Below are 22,500 nucleotides of genomic sequence, written 5' to 3' on the forward strand. Positions count from 1 at the left end.
AAAAACAACTGCCAATCATTAGCGGACCAGAGTTCCGCTGTGGCGGCCCCTAACCAGGAAAACCTGAAACACAAACAACAACATTGTATGCACATGCCTACAATTTACTTGCCTGAATCATATGTTTCTTTCAGGTATGTTCACCCTACTGTTTTACTAATGTATGTATGTTACACTCTTGATCTGTTTTTAGACTGTTTAAAGAACTGAATTGCATTATATTCACCTCTACTTGTGTTGTAATCTTTGCTATACACTGAATACATTGGTTAATCTAGAAACTGACTGTTTGGAGATTTTTGTTCAGGTTTCCATTGTCAATTCACTCTGCACAGTTGGTCTTTTCTAATACACAAACAGAAAATGAATATTGGTAAAATTTCCTTCTGAACTACCAAACATATGCAGGTCCCTGAGGTAATCCTTTCTTTACTGTTTCAGCAGTAGACTGAACATTCATCTAACGCACTGCCTACTCGTCAACAGATTTAATTCTCAAAACTAGTCCCAGCATTTTCTTAGTATTCTTCATGGTGTAGAGTCAAATGTTTTGTTAAAATCTAAGTGTATGCCATTAGTTGGTTTGCGTCCAGCATTTTTTTGTTTCCAGTCATAAAAATGTAAAAAGCTAGTACTACATGGTATTTTCTCAGTGAAATCATGGTTTCAGTATCCATCAATGAGTTTCTGATACCATGCTTTTCTGTCCAGTTTTATAAATGTTGCCAATTCTCTGCCCAAATACATTGTTGAACAGAGTGAATTAATTTTATCCACATCTTCTGTATAAGCAGAAACACATCTGCCTTCTCCAGGTATTAGAACTGATAATCATTGAATAGCTTAATCAACAGATATCTAATTACAGTAAACAGCAGTAGCATTTTGTGGTCCTTGAACAGCACCTACTCATTTATTTTTATTTGGTGGCTACCCTTGAACATGAATGAAGACTAGAGAGATCAACTATCTTCCATGTTTTTCCTGGAAAGAGGGAGGGACACTCCTCAACATGCATTTCTTGAATTATGTTCTTTACTTTTTTTTTTTTTAGAAGTACATGAATAGATGATTGTGCCAGATGCCAGCAACATCTTCTGTTATCTGTTAGAACAAGATTTAAGTAACTGGTGATTTATCCTTGGCATACAGGGACCTCAGAGTTAAATATGTTAAATCCAGTGGTAGAGGATAAAGAAGTCCTGTACTGAAGGTGAGGGTTGAAGGCTCTACTCCCACAAAAAGTGGACATGATACCATCTTCCCACTCACTGACTGGTATTTGTCATTTTTGTGGGTGTCACTGAATCACGTAGCAGGGACGTAGTCAATGATGTATAATCAGACATTCCTGTAAATTCTTTACTGTAAAGCTTGAAACCTGATGCAGTTATGAGATCATGTCTTAACTAGGATGCATTAAGCACTTCCTAAACAAGCAATATTTTACATTTTAGTGCTACAAGTACTTATTCTCTTAGAGAGTTCTTACTCATTATCCTGTTCTGCCTAGTAACAATGAATAAACCCATCACTTACAAATTATGAACTTTCTCATTTTCAAAACACAATTAAAATTGTCCCTGCAGAATTCATAGATCTGCACATACTCACTGATGCCAGCGTAACTTGCCCACGGGCTTCTTGGTAGACTATAACCAAAGAAACATGTCTCAAAAGGAAGAACACGGTAGTAAGTGCGTTTTTATAAAACAACTGATAACAATACAAGCTTTACCAGGGTTTCACACATAGTTCTTCTTTGAATAAAAACAATATTTTAAAAAAACACATGCTTAGCTCACCATCACAAGACGGTACTGTTTTATCCTAACATGCAGAGCATGTATGCAGACATATAGTAATCACTCCTGAAAATGACAAGCACCTAATATAGGCAGTTACAATATGAGCAGATACTGACTGCCAGTTATATATAGTTAGTCCAAAATTCAACATACTTATATGTAAAATCTTAATTACACTTTCTTCCTTGTTATAACTGCACCAGACTGAGTATATGTACTTTGTGACATCTTTAAGGCTCAAAACATACAAACTATTGTTCTAGTCATAATGCCTTGCTCCTAAGCAGCAGTGGGACAATGCAACTGTACAATGCCATTGTGTTCTTCCATATCCTCTGAGTGCTATATAATGCCTGCTTCTATTTCTGATGTCCTTCTGATATTTAAGTAAGAAAATATACAAATATATTATGTTGCTGTTGTTTTGGTATATCTCCTTAGCAGTAAGGTGCAAATTGTATTATAATTTCCGATGTTCTTTTGTTACCTAACTGCAAACTATGTGTGCATAGGTTTTTATGATACCTTATTAGTGCTATAATTCTACCATATTCCATATCCTGATGCACTTCTATGTATTGTTTTTGTGTCTAATATTCATCTGTAAAACTTATTTTTAATGTTGAAGTGTTTCTCCTCGTTGCTCCATTGAAAATGGGTATACACTCAGTCAGACTTTCCTAGAAAGCAAGTGCATAATAAATAAATACATAAATAAACTTGTTGGTTATGTAGCAATACAGTGGATTTACTTTTGTGATTTGCCATTCCGGTTATTATACAAGGGTGGAAGTCAAGCTGTTGTAGCATGCATTTTCCTAGATTTTATCCCTTGATAGAAACATAATGATAATCATAATACCTTAAGTTGCAGGTTGAACTTTTGGCTAGTGTTCACTAGGTGGCACTGTAAAACAATATTCTCACACAGGCTGCTAAGAGGTGTATTTTTTTTTTTTTTTTTTGCTTACAGCTGCACTAATGCATTCACCCTAATCAGCTGTTTTCCGAAACCAAGGCAGCCAATAATAAGTTATGAGATAGAACATCCCTTCTATAAGCTATCTCAATACAAGGCCAGAAATGAAAATAGTGTGAGTGTTGAGATCGAGGCAGGGTCTCCTCATAGTATTAATTATGGGAGTTTGAACAGCAAATATGTTGCCATACCTAGTACTTCGCGATGGTGCAGCGGTAGCGTTGTTGCCTCAAAACAAGAGATTCTCCCATTCGATTCTCGGCTGGAGTGCGGGGAGTGCCTTCTGTGTGGAGTCTGCATGTCTTCCCCGCGGTTGGGTGGGCATTCGAAAGACATGCGTAAATGGGCGTGCCTTCGTTGACGGTTGAACGTCGAGCTGGCACCTTGGCGTTCGTGAAAATCTACTGCCAATCATTAGCGGACTGGAGTTCCGCTGTGGCGACCCCTAACCGGGAAAAGCCGAAAGACAACAACAACCTTCTGCCTTGGTGACACACTTTGCATCATTAGTGATTCATCTATTTAACGTAAGGGTTATGAGGAATGGCACCCCTAACCATCCCAATGACCCATTTGAGACTGAGGGAAAGAATTTGATACTGAAGAGTTATGATACAACAAGCATCATAAAATCACACCCAGCAATATTATTATTATGCATTTATCACAGAGGAAGAATTGTAGAGGGGATTAGTAAGAGGAGGAGGACATCTTCCACCTCATTTTTATTGAATCAGTTTTATTCCTGATAGTATAGGCCTACTCATAGCTCAAGAAATGAACATAGAGTGTACAGTGGTTATTCCAAGAAGACTCAATCTAGATTAATTACAGTCATTTATGTAAGTAGTATTAAAACATGTATGCAGTGAAGAGCACGACTCCTCACTAGACATTGTTTTGAATTAATAAACCATCGTTTTATATGTGTGTGTACGTAAATCTGTATGTTTCATGCTTGATACTGAATGCAAAACTTTGTAGACTGTGTACTGAGTTCTGATTTTCAGTTTTATTTATTTATTAATTTTTCTTTTCAGCAAATTGGAGGAAGACCCCCTATATATTGCCTATGCAGCTATGATGGCAAAGGTCAGTTCATCTTTGATATAGTTGGTCATTTTATGATACAATTTTAAAAATGTTTAGTAAGGTATATCGTTGATATACTATTGAATACATGGAGTTAGTTACATTCAGAGAGCCAAGTCATGATTCTAATACTGAAAGTTATAAGCAGCATATTTCACAGTTTTCTTAATATGCAAAATCTGCTGAACAAACCAAAATAAAAATCACTGCAAATTTGTAAGGTAATAACTTTCGCATATTACCAAATTTCAGTTTATTTAATGTAACTTAGCAGTAATGCTGCCCTTTTTAGCCATTCTCAGCCTGAATCTTCAGCCCTTCTGGTCCCCAGGTGACACATTTGTTTCCCTATCCCACAGGGTACAGCAATCCCCAACCCAGGTATAAGGGTTTCCCCTTTCCATGGTAGAATACCTTATCAGTAACCACATCATGTTCATCACTTGATCATTGATGCAATATCTATTGGTCATATGGGTTATATCCAGCTAGATATAACAGTCAGCCCACTTCCAAAGCTTAAGGCCACATTCCACATGTCCAACCATTACCTAGATCGAACAGAGCTGAAGAAAAACAGTGGCTTGGCCTCCAAAACCTTCATAGCTTTCCTGCTGCAGAAGAGCACTCCTCTTGCAGGTGTTTGAGGATCAATAGCCAGCTAATACTTTTCCGTTGCTGGGCAAATAAGTTCCCTTTAGAGAAGAAACTTTTATTTTTACGGGAAAAGTTTTCTGTGAAATTATTAATTTTAAGTTAGGAAAAAGTGTTTTTTTCACAAGACTTTTAGCAGCTTTTTAACAGGAGTGTTGCTTTTTACTTCTGAGAAAAAATGTTGCTAAAACTTTTCACTGTGTTTTTGGTGGAAAAAATAGCTATGTTTTTCCTTGCTTACCTGTTTCAGGGATTCAGACATCTTTTTATGCTTGGAACATCTGTCTGTTACTCCATTCTTCCTTCTTCCAACCACAAAAAGAAAAAGATTTCTAAGTATATATTGCCACTTTGGCAGGCTTCTCAATTACCTCATCTGCTGATGGGTGACTATGCTGTCGTCACTTCTGGTTACCCGGACCATTTATCTTTTTTCTTGGCCCCCTCTGATGTAGTTCCTACAGCCACCATGGACTGCAGGTTCGACATCTCCTCTGTGGCTGTTGGTGCACACTTGTTGGGCAAAGAAGAACCACCCTTGTCAGTCTTGGGAAAAGGAACAGGGATTATCTGTGTCTAGCCAGACTGGAACACCTGTCCCTAGGGAGGTTTTTGTCCTGACAAAAGTACATCTGCTTCTTCAGAAATTCTTGTCAAAAAATAAAGAAAAAGTTAGGTGCGTGTCTGTATCTTTATCAGTTATTCTGGACGAGTGATTTGTTTAAAATAAAACTAGCCACATGTAAAAATCATACACTGTTGTTGCTTTGGACAGTGCCTTGGAATGATTTTCTTTTGTCTGGAACAATATTGATAATGCATCAATTATTTCAGAACTATTGTGATTTATTTATTTCAGATTGAATCAGTTATATCAGAAATACTGTGATTTATTACAACTAGAATTTCTTGAACCTGCTCCAATTCTATCAGCATTGTTCTATCAGCATTGGAGGATGTATTTATTACAACCTGTAACTTGCCTGATAGCCAGCCTGCTGGTTCCAATAAAGCACATAGATTGTACATTTTTTTTCAGACCCAGCAGTGATTTCAATGGTACACCCAGCTGCTACTAAACATCTAGTAAATGGCAATTCCTCCCCTTCTGACAAGAATGAGAAAGCCTTTGGAAGATTTGTGGGATAAGTATTCTTCTGCAACACATATTTTTAGAATTCTCAATTGTTAAGTTCACTTGTTAAAGTTATACTTACCTCTTATGAGAATGTGAGGAACAGTATAGCATCTTTTCCTTCATCTGAGGCAAAAATCAACGTTGTGTAATCTTACACGTTCATTATTATTATCACTGCTGCAGTAGCCTTAGCTATACAGCTTAGATTCTGCTCAGAATATAGCAACCAGCCAACTTCCAAAGCTTAAGCGTACCTTCCACACACCCAAACTGTTAGTCAGCGCAGTCTGAACTAACTAAAAGGAGTGGTTTATGCGTTAAACCCTTCAGATCTTTCCTACCACTAAGGAGAGTGCCCTTCTTGCAGGTTTTTGAGGATCAACTGTCAGCTAACACTTTCCATTTCTAGGAAGAAAGACAGGATAAACAATTCACAAAGAGACAATGGGAGGATATATGTATATATCTCCCAAATATGCAACAAAATCTAGAAGATTTAGGATCTTGCCTGGAAGTGTTTACATAGGTATTTTTATACCCCAAGTAGACTCCAGGTGGATAGCAAATATTGGCGGTATGATGGGGAAGAAAGAGGTGGTTGGGAGCATATTTTATGGGAATGTAAAAGTTGGCAGACTTTAAAGGTTTTCTGCAGGCTGCTCTGTCAGGGATGCTGGGTGAGCAGATTGGATTGGCTGGGGAGATGATTTTTTTTGAGCTGTGATACAGAATCTGAATTACCTAGACATAGTAAAGCCTTGCTGAGTCTAATTATGGTGGCTGCCAAAAAAGCAATTACTAGAAAATTAAAACTGAAGTCTAAACCAACTTTACTAGAAGTAATGACTATACTAACAGAGGTAAAAAAACTGTAATTGGGATCTTTAGAAAAGGGAAGGAGCAAACTACATAGGAAAAAAAATGGGAATTGTGGAAACTGTATATGCAGGGAAGGAACAAGGTTTAAAAGAAGGCAGGATTTAAATGGGCTATATAATGCTTAACTGACTGGATAGATTATAAGTGATGTGTAATATTTGCGACTACAGTTGTTTCAGTGGTGTCTGTAATGCATAATGTTTACAACTAAAGTTGCGTCCATTTTGTTTCTTTTTCATTTATATAAATGTAAGATTGCCTATATCATATGTGATAATTTAATAAAGATGGTGTTTGTTAAAAAAAAACACTTTCCATTTCTATGTTCATAAGTTCCCTTCAGGGAAAAACCTTCTATATTTACTTTTTATGACAGAAACTGAACCTTTCATGTAAAAATATTAATTTTAAGGTAGGAATAGATGTTTTTGATTGTCACATGACTTTTAATATAGTTTAAAAAAGAGTATGAAAAACAGTGTGAAACCACGCACACCTGAATTAAAGAAAACAAGTTCCACTGTCCCAAAAACTGGATATTTACACAGGAAAATCTGTTGAGCGCTTTCATTCTTTAATTATGCAGTACAAAACTTCTTCAGAATCTAACTAAAAAATGTATAAAATCCAATTTAACTCTCTGAGGTAAAATCACATATCCATGATAAAAAAATACAAGGTTTCTAATACCAACCAAAGAAATTGCTAATTTAAAAATTAGGAATCATTTCCTTCGCTGACCTACATTATACGATAATGGTCAAACAATGAATACATTATAGAAATAATATTATAGTCTCTGATCTAAAGTAAAACATTTAATATTAATAAAATTATTCAAACCTGTTCATTGGTCAGCTCTACATCTTTTTTGCCAAATTGACTCAACACATTCTAATCAACTGTTATAGTCCCCTCTTAACAAATCCTGACTGATGGCATCAATGACAAAAAAGGTGAATGTTTTAAAAGATACTCACTCACAAACATGTTTGGCCAGTGCATTATCCATGTCCTTCTTTTTAATGGCCAAAGAATGTTCGTAAATTCTTCTTCTAAGAACCCCAATCCTCTTTTGAATATAAAAGCAAGGGCAGGAATCGCAGGTAGCAAGATATACCACCCCTTGTGACCCACAGTCAAACCTGCCCTTCAATGTAAAAACAATGCCATGAGAATTTAGGTTAATATAACTGGAATTATTAATGAAGAGGCATTGTTTACAATGTCTGCATTTAAATGTTCCAACTGTGTGTTTCCCTTCTTTATCTCTTGATGGCACTCTCTCCAAGATACTTCAAACATTGTGTATCTTTTTATAAGTGAAACATGGACCTTGACCTAAGATATTTGCCAAATTGACATTACCAAGAACAATTTTCCAATTGATGGCAATAATATTTCTAATAACCTTCATGTCTATAGAAATTTGAATGGGAAATGCAAATTGGAAGCCAATCGGATGATGTTCCACACTAGTAGGTGTGTCTAAATCAACAAATGGATCCAAAGCTACTGGTCTTCTCAGAATAGGCTTAGCTGAAGTCAGTATCAGCAAATTGACCTCCTCTTCTATTTTCAGAAGCCAATACAGTTCATAATATCTCTCTACAAAAAACTTAATAATTTGATCTCTCCTGATATACCAGATCTTTGCTAGCCAATCTCCTCAGCCTAATATATTGTCCTTTGACAATGTTTCTTTTCATATGAAAAGGATGAAGGCTGCATCTGTGTAAGTACTGACTGACAAAAGTTCCTTTACAAAAAATATTGCTGGAAATAGAATTGTCCCAATCTGTCAAAGTCAGAGTGAGATCAAAATAATTTATACTCTTCCCATATCCACTCTTAGTGAACTGCAGAAACGGTGTGCTGTTATTCATAAATTCAAACAACTGATCAAATTCTCTCTCAGTGCCACTCCAAATGAAAATCAAGTCTTCTATAAATCTCTGGCACAAATGGCCTTTCCAAACAAAACATGTTCTTTCAGATGTTTTTTCTCCCATCGGGCCATTACCAGATTAGCAAAAACTGGAGCCACTTTATCTCCCATTGCCACGCCACTTATCTGTCTATAAATCCGTCCCAAGAAGCTGAAAAAATTATTTTATGATACTACCATTAGTAAAGAGCAAATAGCATTTATTCAGCCAGGGGTGAACTTAGAGAAATAAGTTAGATATTCTCTCACAGCCTCAATACCAATCTGTTGATCAATACATGTGTATATGGAGACTACATCCAATAAATTCAGCCACCAGTCACATGATACATTCTGAACTTTCTGACATAATTCAAGCAAATTTCATGAGTCTCGCAAATAATATTCCGATGCTTGTACTATCAAATTAAGTAAATAATCTAGGTAGCTGAAAACCGCTTCTGTTTTAAAGTGGTCCACTGCTACCACCAGCCTGAAGGGTGGTTTGGAACAGTTTTTATGTACCATGGGGATACCAAACAGTCCTGCCATTTTAGACAAATCAATTTTCATATATTCATAGATTTTTTGGTTAATTTCCTATTGGTATAGGAGATTTAATGACGAGCTATCAATTTCTCTGAAGCATTCCATGACAGTCACCTTCGTGCTGGTTTCAAAACAGGTATTGTCTGCTAATAGAGAATGGATAGCCTCAGTATAATCTACATGATTCATCTCTGCAATGGTACTATCTTTATCCACCTTCATAATTCTGAGGGTCTATATTACTAGACCGAAAGATCACAACAGCGCGATTATGTAAATTGACACATTTACGTCAATGTACATACAGAGCGAAACACCTAAACGGCAAAAACCAGAACGCCGAATGTGTTTCGTAGCCAGCAGCACGATGGTGCGGATAAGGAAATATATCCTTTTCCCCACTGTAGTGCAGTCTCGGAGTTGGTATGTTTAAGTAGGGGGGGGTGCAGGGGGGCTTGCCCCCCTGCAAAAGCTAATTAATTTAATATTTTAGTTTAGATTTTACCTTCCTGTGTGGCGCATTATGATGATGAAACACGTTCGGCGTTCTGGTTTTCGCCGTTTAGGTGTTTCACTTAGTATGTACATCGACGTACATGTGTCGATGTACATACATTCGCTGTTGTGATCTTTCGGTCTAGTAATATAGACCCAATTCTGATATTTTATTAGATGACAACCATTAAAAAGCTTTCTTTACTCCAATGGAAATATTAAATGCTCTAGATTTCTTCCCCAACTTATTTCTAAATTCAGCTTTACATTGTTGCTGAAATACCTGAAGCATGGTATGTAATACCGGATTGTACATGCTTCTCTTGTGTGGCTTTTTCAAATCATCCTGGTAATGGGGAATGTCATGTAATATATAATGTAGGCTAAGCTTTCTTAAATATAACCTGAAATCTATAATTGTTTTGGTCACAATTGGGAGTAAAGGAAAATACTTTATCCAAAATCTTTAAATGCTTGGTTTCAAGGGCTATGTCACTCAGATTTAACACCCTCATATCAAAATTTAAATCTTTTTCTGATTCTTCCCTCTGCCTTTCCCTTTGGAGTTGTTGGTTCTGTGCTAACTGGGTGTCATCGTCTTTCCCGATGGATAGGATAAAAAAGGAGCAGTCAGTTGAGTAGAAGGAGTCCCTTTAGATTCCCTTGCTGTGGCCTCAAAATACAATTTTTGCTTTTATTGTCATCATTTTATTATTTCCTTCAGAAGAATGTGTTAAAGGATGAATCAGTGCCAAAGTTTGAGGTGCTGTTATAATCTCATTGGAAGGCTTCATTGTTTTATTACTTCCATTACTAGTGTCATTAATGTACTCTAACATGGGCGGAGAGTCTTCTGTCATAATTGGTGGATCTGATTTAAGTGGATAGGCCTCTCCTTTCTGATAGGCTGCCAAATCTCTCTGTAAATTAAAATGCTTCCTACTAATAATCGTAGCTCTATGCCTCTCTGCTTTAGCTGATATCCCATTATATGATGTTTGCTATTATGGAAAAACACTGATTTCTTTATGCCATCATCCAAAACAAGAATTTCTTCCATTAGATTCCCACTTTTACTTTTGTAATCTTCTGCAATGGTATTAATATAACTAGCTGTATATACTATATGATTTTTTTCTTTGTATCTGCAGTGTATGTTCTATTCTTTATAAAACTTTCATTGTATTTGCAAAGTATGTCATATTGTCAGTGATATAAATTTTGACTATTTGACAATTGAATAACTGTGTAAAACTCACTACCATTGTATTATGTTTTTCTTAACTGCTCTCTGAGCTTGGGTCATAGCTGAAAAGGGTCAACAGACTTGCCCACCTAACCGGTTCAGAAATAGGAAGTAAGTAAATAAATAAATTCATAAATAAATAGTATAATTCTATTGCTTTCTTCCCACTTTCTTATGGACCCTCTATTGCATACAAGTAATCATGCCTGATCTATTACCTTAACATAATGTAATGCTGAAAAAAATCATCCTTGTTTTCCTATCACACCCTCCTGTAATTGTCACACTTCCCAAAGTCTGTTGTGTCTGTCCTTATGCCCATACTGTGTGAAGTCTTATTATCTGTCCTTATCTATTACTCACCTCCTTTATGCCAGTCAGCTCATGAGCACCTCACATTTACCTGCAGGCAACATAGTCAAGGGATCAACTTCAAGACATTAATAGAAAACAGTATCTAATATGTTGTCATATACACCAGTCTAAACATTTAACGTCATTCAGCCATCCAGTCCACAGTATGCTCCTTCTTTTTTTAACCATTTAGTCAGCCTCACTTATCAGAATACCAACAGGGGTATTAATTCTGTAATGTTATTTTTCAGTAATGTATTCTGGAAGATCATTGACTTCAGAAAATAAATGTGTATTCTAGTGTAGACTCTCTTCTTAACTTTGACTCTTGAAACATGACTGACATAAGCTGTGCTTCATACTCATATCCTTTCCATCATTCCATTGTGCATCACAGAGCTAAGGTGTGAAGCTCCCCTCCCACCAGTTTTAATCATCCCAGGACAGATATGGTTTTCCCCATTATACAACTCAGGAGACCATCTATATTCAATATTTAAATTCAGTTTACCCACATAATATCTGACCTTATCTTCTTTGGACAAATCTTCTTTGAAAACTATAAACAGGGCATGCTGGCGGTATAGATTCCTGTCCCAGAGACTTTCTATACTCTGGAACAAGCTACCCATCTATGTCAAGCAAAGTTCTTCATTAGCACTCTTCAAGAAAAATCTTGATGAGTGGATGGGAAATAGGAAATACATCCCGGGGATCACTTCTGTGTCTCTGCTGGACAGTGGCACAGGAAAATAACTTTCTTGGGTGGTGTAAGCTATGGAACCTTGCTGGCTAGGCTTACGTAGGCCCTTGGGCCGATAACCTAGTACCTACCTATGAACCTATAGTCTGTGGCCTAGAATGTATACAGTCTTACTAGTATTCAGTAACTGTCACCCTAAGGATTGCAAATGTATCCATTTGCTTAAAAACAAAAAGAAGCTATCTTTTATTTTATTTTTCCTATAAAATGCACTCATCGGTCTGTTTGCCATGCAAGATTTAAGAGACAACCCATAATACTGCTGATAGATAACTTAAAACAACTTATTTGAGCATAATAAATATCAAGTGAAATGTATACATGTCATATAGTTGTCATGGTCATATTAAATTTCATAGAGCTGGTTGAGAGTACTTAAGTTCTGTTTCTTCCTTCTTCAGCATTAAGATAACTTTGTTCTAAGATAAACAGATAGCTGGTAGTAAAGGCTGTTCCATCAAAAGATAAACATAAAAGTACCTTATAATTTGCTCTCCTAATTTTTAACTTATCCAGAATTTCAATTTAGTTGCTTCCAATTTTATTGAGCTGTTTGCTACAAGTAAACAGTACTGCAGTGAATATAACCTATACAAACTTGTTTTATTTTATAAGCCTAGCCATGTTAATCCCAAGTTGCCCCATCTGTCCGTATTAAGTGAACATACTTTACAGAGCTAGTCTATGGTCAGCACCGACTCCCCTTGTCCATGAGAGACATGGGTGCCACCCCCGGGATGAATTTGCAGTCTCCCATCCATTTGTCCAAGTTATGCTTGAATAGGGTCAGTGAGGAGCTCAGCTTCACTTGAATTGGAAGTTTGGTCCAGAGGAGCATCTATCTCTGGGAGACATACTTGTCTATCCAGCATGCTCTGTTAATGTTACAGGCTAGGTTAAGATCCCTAGAGTGAGTGACTCTTGTGCCGTTAGATTTGTGTAAGTGAAGCATATCCATCAGGCCAGGGTTGGTGACTGCATTGTAGGCCAGGCACAAGTCTCATCTCAGTAGCCTTATGATGCAGAGTAGAGTGACAGGGCTTTTAGTCAATTCACATATGTTATGGGTGGGAGGCTCTGTATTTTTTTGGTGAGGAACCTCTGTGGTCTCTCCAGCTGCTGCAGGTGTCTGTTGAGGTGCATGCAAAAATGAGCATTGTACTCTATTGGTCTAATGAGGGTTGAGTAGAGTGGGGCTATAACATCCTTAGACCTGGATATGATGCCCTTACTTATGAGGTGCACAATGTAGAATGCTTTCCTTACCATAGAGGAAACTTTGTGGTCAAAGTTCAGATTTCTATCTACCTGTGTTCCTAGGTCTCACACCACTGGGTTTGTGCTTAAGGGGTATTGTCAGTACTCTAGTTAGCAGGGAATTCTACTTTGCCAAATGGGATAATAATGTATTTTATTTGCATTTAGTTTTAGACTGTGGCTTTGGCACCAGGCATTTGTCTGTGTTAGCCCTTCATGTAGTATAAACCAGTCCAAAATGGTAGCGAAGACAGCCAGGCACTCCGTTGATTCAAAATGGCACACAATTTATTCAAAACAACATCAGGAGCGTAGGTGAGTGCTTTCGCTTAATAGCTTCATTAGACCTTAATACAATTCAACATACAAGATCGTTTATAAATAAATTCAAACTTCCTGTTATCCAATCATAAGTGAGCTTCTGTCTAACTTATTAAATTAAAGGTATAAAACACAGGAATATATATGAAAGCGCTTCTCAGGCTAAAAACAGTATAAGCATATGATAAAAAAAACAAGTTCATATACATCTGATATAAATTCATACATTTTTTTAAATATATATCCAACGACCTCTCTAATTTCCGTCCTATAGCACTCTTATCACCTATAGCTAAAATTATGGAAAAATTTATTCACAAACAACTCCTTAACCACCTCCTACACAATAACCTACTTGCTAACTGCCAACATGGATTCAGACCTTCACATAGTACTACTACAGCCTTACTCTCCTTTACCAACTCCATTAATTGTAACCTTAACAACTACATCCTATCATCTTCAGTCTTCATAGACTTATCTAAAGCCTTCGACATGGTTAACCATAAACTTCTTCTGCATATTCTTAAATCACTCTCACTTGATCCTCCTTCCTTAACTTGGTTTAGGTCTTACCTAGAAAACCGTCAGCAAGCAGTTCTCTGGAAAAATACTTTATCTAGTCTCCTCCCCATCTCATTGGGAGTTCCTCAAGGCTCTATCCTAGGCCCCCTTTTATTTTCTATCTTTATAAATGACCTCCATCTATCTATCCCAAACACTATTTGCATACAATATGCTGACGATTCTACTATTATCTGCTCTGCCAATACACAAACTGAACTACAGTCTATCACACAAAAAGCTTTTACTACTGTCGAGCAGTGGTTCACTGATCGCTGCCTACTGCTCAACCCTAAAAAAAACAAACTGCTATTGTTCTCACCTTCCCATAGATCTACCCCTCTTAACTTTACTCTTACTTCCATTGACAACACCATTATTTTCCCAGAAACGACTACCAAACTACTAGGAATAACCATTGACATCAACCTCAGCTTTGATACGCACATCAACAATACTATCAAATTAGTTAATAAGAAAATAGGTTTCCTTTACAGAATCAAAGCCTTCCTTTCACCAGACGCAAAGACAATCTTAGCCAGATCCCATCTAACCTCTTCTCTACTATATGCATCTGCCTTATTCACTAACCTCTCCAAAAACAATATCAATAAACTAACACAATCTTACCATAATATTGCTCGATTTGCAACAGGAACCCCATTTAAAACTCACTACTGCCTGAACGTAAGAGAACTAGGTTGGCTTGAACTCCCTAACCAACTCCTATTTCAACAATTCCAAATAGCTCATACAATCCTATACCAACCAACTAAAACACCCATACTCACTAGCCTCATTTCACCTTACAATAACCTGAAGCATCTACGTTCTTCCAACAAGCTACTGATAAATATTACCAAACCTAAAAATTCTGCTGCAGATTGCCTCTTTTCCAACTCTGTTGGAAAAATGTGGAATAAATTACCCTCTGACATCACATCTTTGTGCTCTCTCTCTCACTTTTTAAAAAACAAGTAAAAAATCATCTCAACAAACACTGGCTATGCTCCTGCACCAACCCAGGTTAACTCACTCCTTCCTCTTCTATCCTCTCTATCCTTACAGTAACTTTATATGTATGCTTTCTGACAAAAAAAAAAAAAAAAAACATTTTACATGATATTTTGTTTGCAATTTTTAAATTAATGTTCCCTACTTACTGCCTTTTTTTTGTAAAATTGTATTTAACAATGTCCATGTTCTGTTTCCTATATGTTTTTTTATATCTGTAATTTACCCTTGGAGCTTTTCTCCCCGGGCCTGTACTGAAAATGGACATATATCCAGCTAGACTAGCCCGGTCAACAAATGTAAAATAAAAATAAAATAAATAAATAAAATAAATATGTACTATAAAACACTCATTTCTTTACTCTCCTACTCTTTAAGAAAGGTTTTATAGAGGCTCTCTCATTGAGCTCTCTCCCTATGTCTGCTCTCATGCAATAATCCAGTTACCCTCCCTACTTTCAGTAAAATTCCAAATATCAATAATGAAGCTATTAAGCGAAAGCGCTCACCTACGTTCCTGATTTTGTTTTGAATAAATGTTGTGCTATTTTGAATCAACGGAGTGCTTGGCTGTCTTCGCTACCATTTTGGACTGGTTTATCTATTATTTATTTTTTTTTTGTGGTAACAAGACATTTACCCTGTGGAGTATATCTTTCTAGTGATTTTTATTCCTTCATGTAGTATGTTAACATCATTGGGGGACTCAGTGATTGCACCCAATTAGCAATCATCAGAGAACGTGATAAGCCAAAGACTGTCTAATTTAGTCTGGACTTCTGAGAAGTAGATTCCAAACAGTAAAGGACCCAGCACAGAACCTTGTGGTATGCCACTGGTGACAGGTCTACTGGTAGAGGTGGAGTAATCAACTTTGACAGTATGTGTTCTGTTGGTGAGCCAATTGGCTACTCTTCTAGTGATGTAAGGGTTAATCCCTAAATGAAAGAGTTTTTCAATGATACCTGAGTGGGAGATTGTGTCAAAAGCCTTGGCCAGGTCATGATAGATGGTATGCACTGTCTGACCTTCATCCAGAACTTTAGTGACTTTCTTAAAAAAGTCCACCAGGTTTAATAAGTATGATATACCCTTAATGAAGCCAGTTTGGGTTGGGTCTAGAGTTTGAAGGTCACCTTATTGATAGGGTCAATGATGATTCTTATGTCCTTGCAGATGAGACTAGTTAGACTTATGGGTCTATAATTCCCAGGGTCTGTTGATGCCCCCCCTTTGTGCAAGGGGATTATTGTTGCTGTTCTCCACTCTGCTGGAATAAAGCCAGTTCTCAGTCTATGGTTAAAGAGATCATTAAGTGGGTCTGCTAGGTCCTGTTTTACATTGCTTAATAAGCATCCTTGGATGTTATCTTGTCCCATTAAGGCTATGTTTTTGACCTTGGAGCGTGCAGATAAAACCTGATCTCTGGAGATACTATGCAGATGACTGGGGTCAGGTAGGCATTGGAGTATGGCTGGTTGGGTCGGGGGGGTGAGGTTTGCACCAAATCTGTCAGCTAGCAGGTTGGCGATTTCCTCTGGTACAGTATGAGTGGTGCCATCTGTTACCACTTCTGCACAAAGCTGGGCATTCCCTTTTAGGTTTCAGATGTAATTAAAGAATGCCTTATGCTTATCCTTAGCTAGGGACGCTATTTTAGCTTCAGACTTAGCTTTAGAAGATTTCACGAGATGTCTGATTGCTTATTCAAGCTGAACAGGGAATTCTTCCTCTGCTGAGTCAGCTCCCTCTTATGTTTCAACATCAATTTCTTCCTCTTGTTTATACTTGAGGTCCACCAGGGTGGCTTGTTTTTTTGGGAGGACCTGGTTTTGATCCGGTCAGGTACAGCCAAGTCTATAAAGCTGCTTAAGTGTTTTTACAGGGCATCTGAGTCATTGTTGTCTGTGGATGTGGGGGGTATAAAACTTTTTATACCATTGCTTAGTAGTCTGAAGTTAGCTTTGGGAAAGTTCTTCATTTTTTTTGCTACTGTGGGGGTGTCAGGTCCAATCGTTTATTTATTTATTTGTTTTACATTTGTTTACCGGGAAAGTCGACTGGATATATGTCCATTTTCAGTAGAGGCCATGGGAGAAAATCTCCAGAAAACAGAGTACAAATACATTAGGAACAATAGAAACATTTAGAGAGAAGTATAATATGCAGTTTTCAGTAGGGTTACAAACTTAGATAAAACATAGTAGACAACATCAAAATCATGCGGTTTCAGTCTCAGACAATAATACATGCAGTTATGGGCTAAGTCCCATCAAGAATTCATACACTTATTAGAGTATATGATTGCAATGCTTAGGGAGAGTTTGCAGGAACAGCGGTTGGTGATTAGTCGGGGTTTAAGCAGGGACATTGCCAATGCTGTTGGAAGTGTAGTTTGAGGCTTTTTCGAACTGGGTTAAGGAGGATTGGTGAGTAAGTTCTGCAGGTAGCATATTCCAAGTTTTGCATACTGAGTTGGCGAATAGAGAGTCCCCAGCCACATTTATGCTCTTAGTTGTTTGTACCAGCAGTTTGTCAGCAGAGCATAGTGATCTCAGGTTGCTGTATGGTTTGATGATCTTATTTAGTGCTGGTGTTTTTTCGAGTTGATATAGTATTTTGTGAGTTATTACAAGTTAGTTGTATCGGAGAAGACTGGGCCACTCCAGCCATCCTAGTCGAGTTAGGTTGATACAATGGTGGATCATAGAGGTAGCACCTGTAGCAAATCTAGCAATATAGTTGTAACAACTAGCAAGTTCGGTGAGGGTGGCTTGGTTCAGGTTAGTGAAGAGGGGGGAGGCATAGAGGAGGGTAGAAAATAGGTGGGACTGAGCAATAGTGGTTCTTGCAAAAGGAGTGAGGAAGGGTTTGATCCTGTATAGGGAGCCCAGTTTTTTGTTGACAGATTTGATGGTTTGATTGACATGGATATCATCTTTTAGGGCATTATCGTCTGTGATGCCCAGGAGTTTTGTGATAGGTATCTAGGGATATAATTGTGACATTGCTGGAACTTACAGTAAAGAATGGTGAGGAGGATTTGCAGGTGGGGAAAAGATGAGCAGTTTAGTTTTGTTGGGGTTTAATAGAAGCTGACGGTTTGCAAACCATTTTTCTACATCATTGAAAGTATTCTGGGTTAGGGTCATAAGCTCAGTTGTGGAGGAGGCAGTACATATTAAAGTAGAATCGTCCACGTATTGGATGCAGGTGGCCTTGGGAGTGATGGTGGGTAGGTCATTGATAAAGACTGAGAAGAGTAGTGGTCCTAGTATGGAGCCATGTCATCCCAGGTTGACAGGTACTGAATCACTATGTACTGGCACCAGAAGCTAAGCCAATTGTGGAAGTTGATTTTTTTTTTGTTTATACTGTGGCATCATCCTAGGAGAAGGTAGAATGCTGCTTAGGGCTAGGGTCATACCTGCTTGGGACATATAGTCTGACAGTTCAGTCATATCTCTCTTCATGTAATCCAAGCAGGTACATCTCAAGTCTTTCACCCCATCATGAACTATAACCAAGTCATATGGTATTTGTTGTTGAGTGACTTGAATGCATGCATGATCTGACGGATCCTGGCACCTCACAGGCAGCTGACCATAACCTTCTACTTGTCCAGGCTGGTGAGTGGAACATCTGTGTGTCTCACTATGGAGTTGCCTATGACCAGGACATTTGGTTTAGGGTTGTTTTGCCTTAGGAGTTTATTTGTTGACACACATTTGTATGTTATTATGTGTAGTGGATTCTATACGTGTAACATTGTGTGCACTTTGTTTACATTTGTGAGGTCTGTGAACTTTTGGTAGACTTCTAGTGAGTACCTCCATGTATGTGGGTCTATGTGTCATGTCTTTAGTTTGTGTGAAAGGTGAAGAGTGTGTACTGACAACCTGTTTGGTATCCCATTTGTTGTTACATGAGAGAAGTGATTCCAATCTCATAGTGTACTTACATCTTTCACATAGGGTGTTTGCTGTAGGATTAAATGGTTGCCAGTATACTTCAGGCAATTACTACATTGCCTCAGTATTCCCATGTCAATCAGGCTGGCCAGAAATATTATGGGAAACTGTCTGTCCATTATGGCAGGATTTTACTGTAGGAGTGAGATAGATTCACCATTATCTGTGCAAGGACTATCAAGTTATTAGGGAAAGGAGTGGGCTAGATTGGCCAGTTTTTTGCGCTAGACTATCAAGCGATGTTAAATTGAGGGTTGTGGATGATAGATGTGGCAACACTGCTCAGTGCTCAACTAAGTTGCCTTTAGTGCAATAGAGAAGCTTGTGAAGGTTCCACTGACAGTTGTCTAGGGAAAATTGTGTTTCAAATTGTTTGCATCTGTACAGGGCACCACTAACCCCTGCTGCACAATGCACAGTGACAAGCAAATGCAAGGCTTAAATACAACCAAAATTAACCAGTTTTAAACTAATCTACCAATAGGAAAGTACACAATGAACCTTCCTCCAGCAATCCCCAGCTCAGACAAGGCTGAACCCACACTCTTTTGCCTCAAGGGTGTTGGGGACTCTTCCTTAATGTAAGATGGCTGGATTAGTGTCCAAGTGTAACAAAAAAACTGGCTAGATTCAGCAGTCTGAATCTAGAGTATGCTAACTGGGCTTTAAATACAGTTGAAAACAAGTGCAGAAAATGCGCAGTCACAACAGTAAAAAAGCAGAAAAAATGCAGTGATCAAATACAGTGTAATTTAAAAAGTACAATAGAGACACAAAATATACTTATTTTCTTGATGCAAAAATCTCAAGTGTTTCACCAACCTAAACATATGAGGCTACCTCCCAGTGCACTAGACAGAAAACCAACTGACCTCTTGATGCTTGCTAGAGTGTAAGAATATACTGCTTATCCAACAGCTAGCTGGAAAATGAATTCAGATCAAGTAAGCCAGTAGAACAGACAATGAGAGGCAAAATATACTTTTTCAATACATGCACAAGAAAAGGCAGATAAATAATTCAATATTATCAACAGCAATGTGTGTGCCTTCTGTGGAAGGTTGGGTGCCTGGCTTGGCAACTCGACACCGTAAAGCTCCACTGCCAATCGTGAGCGGACAGGTGATCCGCTGTGGCGACCCCTAACCTGGAAAAGCCGAAAGAAGAAGACGAATGTAGAAAGGGAGGAGTTTAATAAGCTCAAGTTACACTAGGGGTGGGAATCCTAAAACCACCAGGTTTAAAAAAACATATCAACAAAGGGGATGGTGGGTGGAAAACACTAGCAGGGAATCACCAGCAGTGCTTTAGTTTATGGAGGCTTGAAATCTTTTCACCAAAAGACAAAGGGCCAGAAATTCACTGTATAGTTAAGTATCACTCAAGAGACAAATAACCAATGAAAAAACATGTGAAATTTACAGGCTAGATAATTTAAGTGTCTATCTGTTGCATAGAACAAAAACACCAGGCCAAGCAGATTTCTTAAAACAGAAAACAAAATGCAGTAGTTGAAAAAGAAAGTAACTCTATCGGTAACAGACAAAAATATAGGTTTACTTTCCTCACCCAGCAGGGAATCACCAGCAGTGTTTTAGTTTATGCAGGCTTAAAATCATGGTTAATTAAGCCCATTAATTCCTCTTGCCTTGGAGGCGAGAGCCGACAGAGTGAGATCATCATCCATGTATTATTAAGTGTTATCTGATGTGGCCAAACTACCTGCACCATGGCTGTTTACATGCATGCTTGTTTAAGAAAGGACCCTGCAATGTCCTTCTTGTGGCAGCAAGGCATGCACAGGCCCATATACATCCTTCCCAGGATTCAACTACACCTTGGAAAACTACTGCTTATGCAGCTTGGGAGATGCTAATTCACATTGTTGCTGCATGCTCTGTTTCCATCTGCAGCTGGATTCATCATTGCAGCAGACTGAAATGACACCCTCCCCTGAGATGGGTGAGTTGAAGTAAACCTCTCACTCCACCCCCACCCCAGCCTTACTCATTCAGTATTAAATCTACTAATCAAAATTGGGTCATTCAGACTCCATCCCTCTGCACCACAGGGCCAAGCTCCTTATGGGTCTTTTTTAACAATTTGTTATAGCCCCCACTGCTGCCTTCCATTGTTTTTCTTATGTCTTTTTATGTCAGCTTTCAATTAAAGTGGATTTTCTTCTCCCACCCTTCCTTCATTTTTCTAACTCATACATTCACCCTTTAGCTATATCCCTTTTGTTATGTGTTTCTAAACTTCCAGCACTTTCTTTGATTCTCCACCTCTTCAAATTATCCAGATATAGACTCTGAGTCTTATTATGTTGATCCTCAGCATTCAAGTCCCAGACATTTGAACTCATTTGTTGAGATTGTGATAGGGATGAGACTATGAACGCTGACGTGTTATGTTCATTGAAATTCCCCATAACAGTTCTCTTACTTCCATCTCCAGAACTATGGTGTCATGTTATGTTCATTGAAATTGCCCATAATAGTTCTCTTACTTCCATCTCCAGAAGTGAGTCTGTGTTGATAAGCACTATATCACCAAAATTACATTTGATTGTGAGTGACCTTTTACATTTCTTCAGAACCTGTGCTGACTTATCACACCAAGTTTGTTTCTCTAACTTTCTTTTGCATATCCACTGCACCCCGTCCATGGTAGGAAGGCCCAGGTACCCTGTGATGGGGAATGCTTTGCCATTCTCACCTCTGTTCTTGGTTTCACAGACTGTGTACCATCTTTACTCCTGACATCTAGTGATCTGGTGAAATGAGCCAGATGAACCTGCATTATCCTCTATCAAGTCTTATACTCAATATTTTATATATACCGCTATGCTGGCACACCCATTTTACATTACTTGTTTTGCATATTTTAAATCTATGTTTACTCATATCCCATTCTGTGTCCCTGAAGGCTCTAGCCTCCATAATAGCTAGTAAATCATTGCCAAAATGTGTTGGTATATATGTCAGATACCTAACTTTTTGCCTGTGCTGTTCGCTTCGGCTTCATGTTAGCTTCTGTCATTAATTACCTTAGCATTTGTGCCTGAATACTTAATGCTTCTAAAAGTCACGTGTATCACTTGTGTTTTTTCTGTTTCATCTGTGTTACAGTTATAAAACAGACTCCACTAGTATGTCCCATGTCACTGTGGGGGACACTATGCCTACCACTTAAGCAAGTGGATGCTGCCTTGCACTTGCTCACTGAAGACTTCCACCCATCTGCAGTTCATTGTACCACACAGCCAACTCTAGGTTGCATGCCTCCATCTTCCAAAGGATCTCCACTTTGCATGGCCATCTGTGCCCCCCCTCCATTCACCCTGCCTGGTCTGTCAAGCAGTTGAGCTGCTAACTGAACTTTGGTCACCTGAGCTGAAGTCAGGGCTTTATCTTTCTACCACAGCTGATAAAACTGATAACACCAGCAACACTAAATTTATGAATATTTCTAGGTAGTTACTAGGCA

General features: G+C 38.1%; 1 protein-coding gene across 1 annotated transcript in view; it reads left to right on the top strand.

The window, feature by feature from the left end:
• RYR3 (ryanodine receptor 3) overlaps positions 1-22,500 on the top strand; it is a 3,250,282-nt gene that overhangs the window by 2,680,890 nt on the left and 546,892 nt on the right. Inside the window, exon 77 of the mRNA XM_044074157.1 lies at positions 3,828-3,879. Coding sequence (XP_043930092.1) covers positions 3,828-3,879 — 52 coding nt within the window. The remainder of the gene's footprint in view (positions 1-3,827; positions 3,880-22,500) is intronic.

The sequence above is a fragment of the Protopterus annectens genome, chromosome 6.part0, assembly GCF_019279795.1.
Source record: "Protopterus annectens isolate FY-2018-M chromosome 6.part0, PAN1.0, whole genome shotgun sequence".
NCBI lineage: Eukaryota > Metazoa > Chordata > Ceratodontiformes > Protopteridae > Protopterus > Protopterus annectens.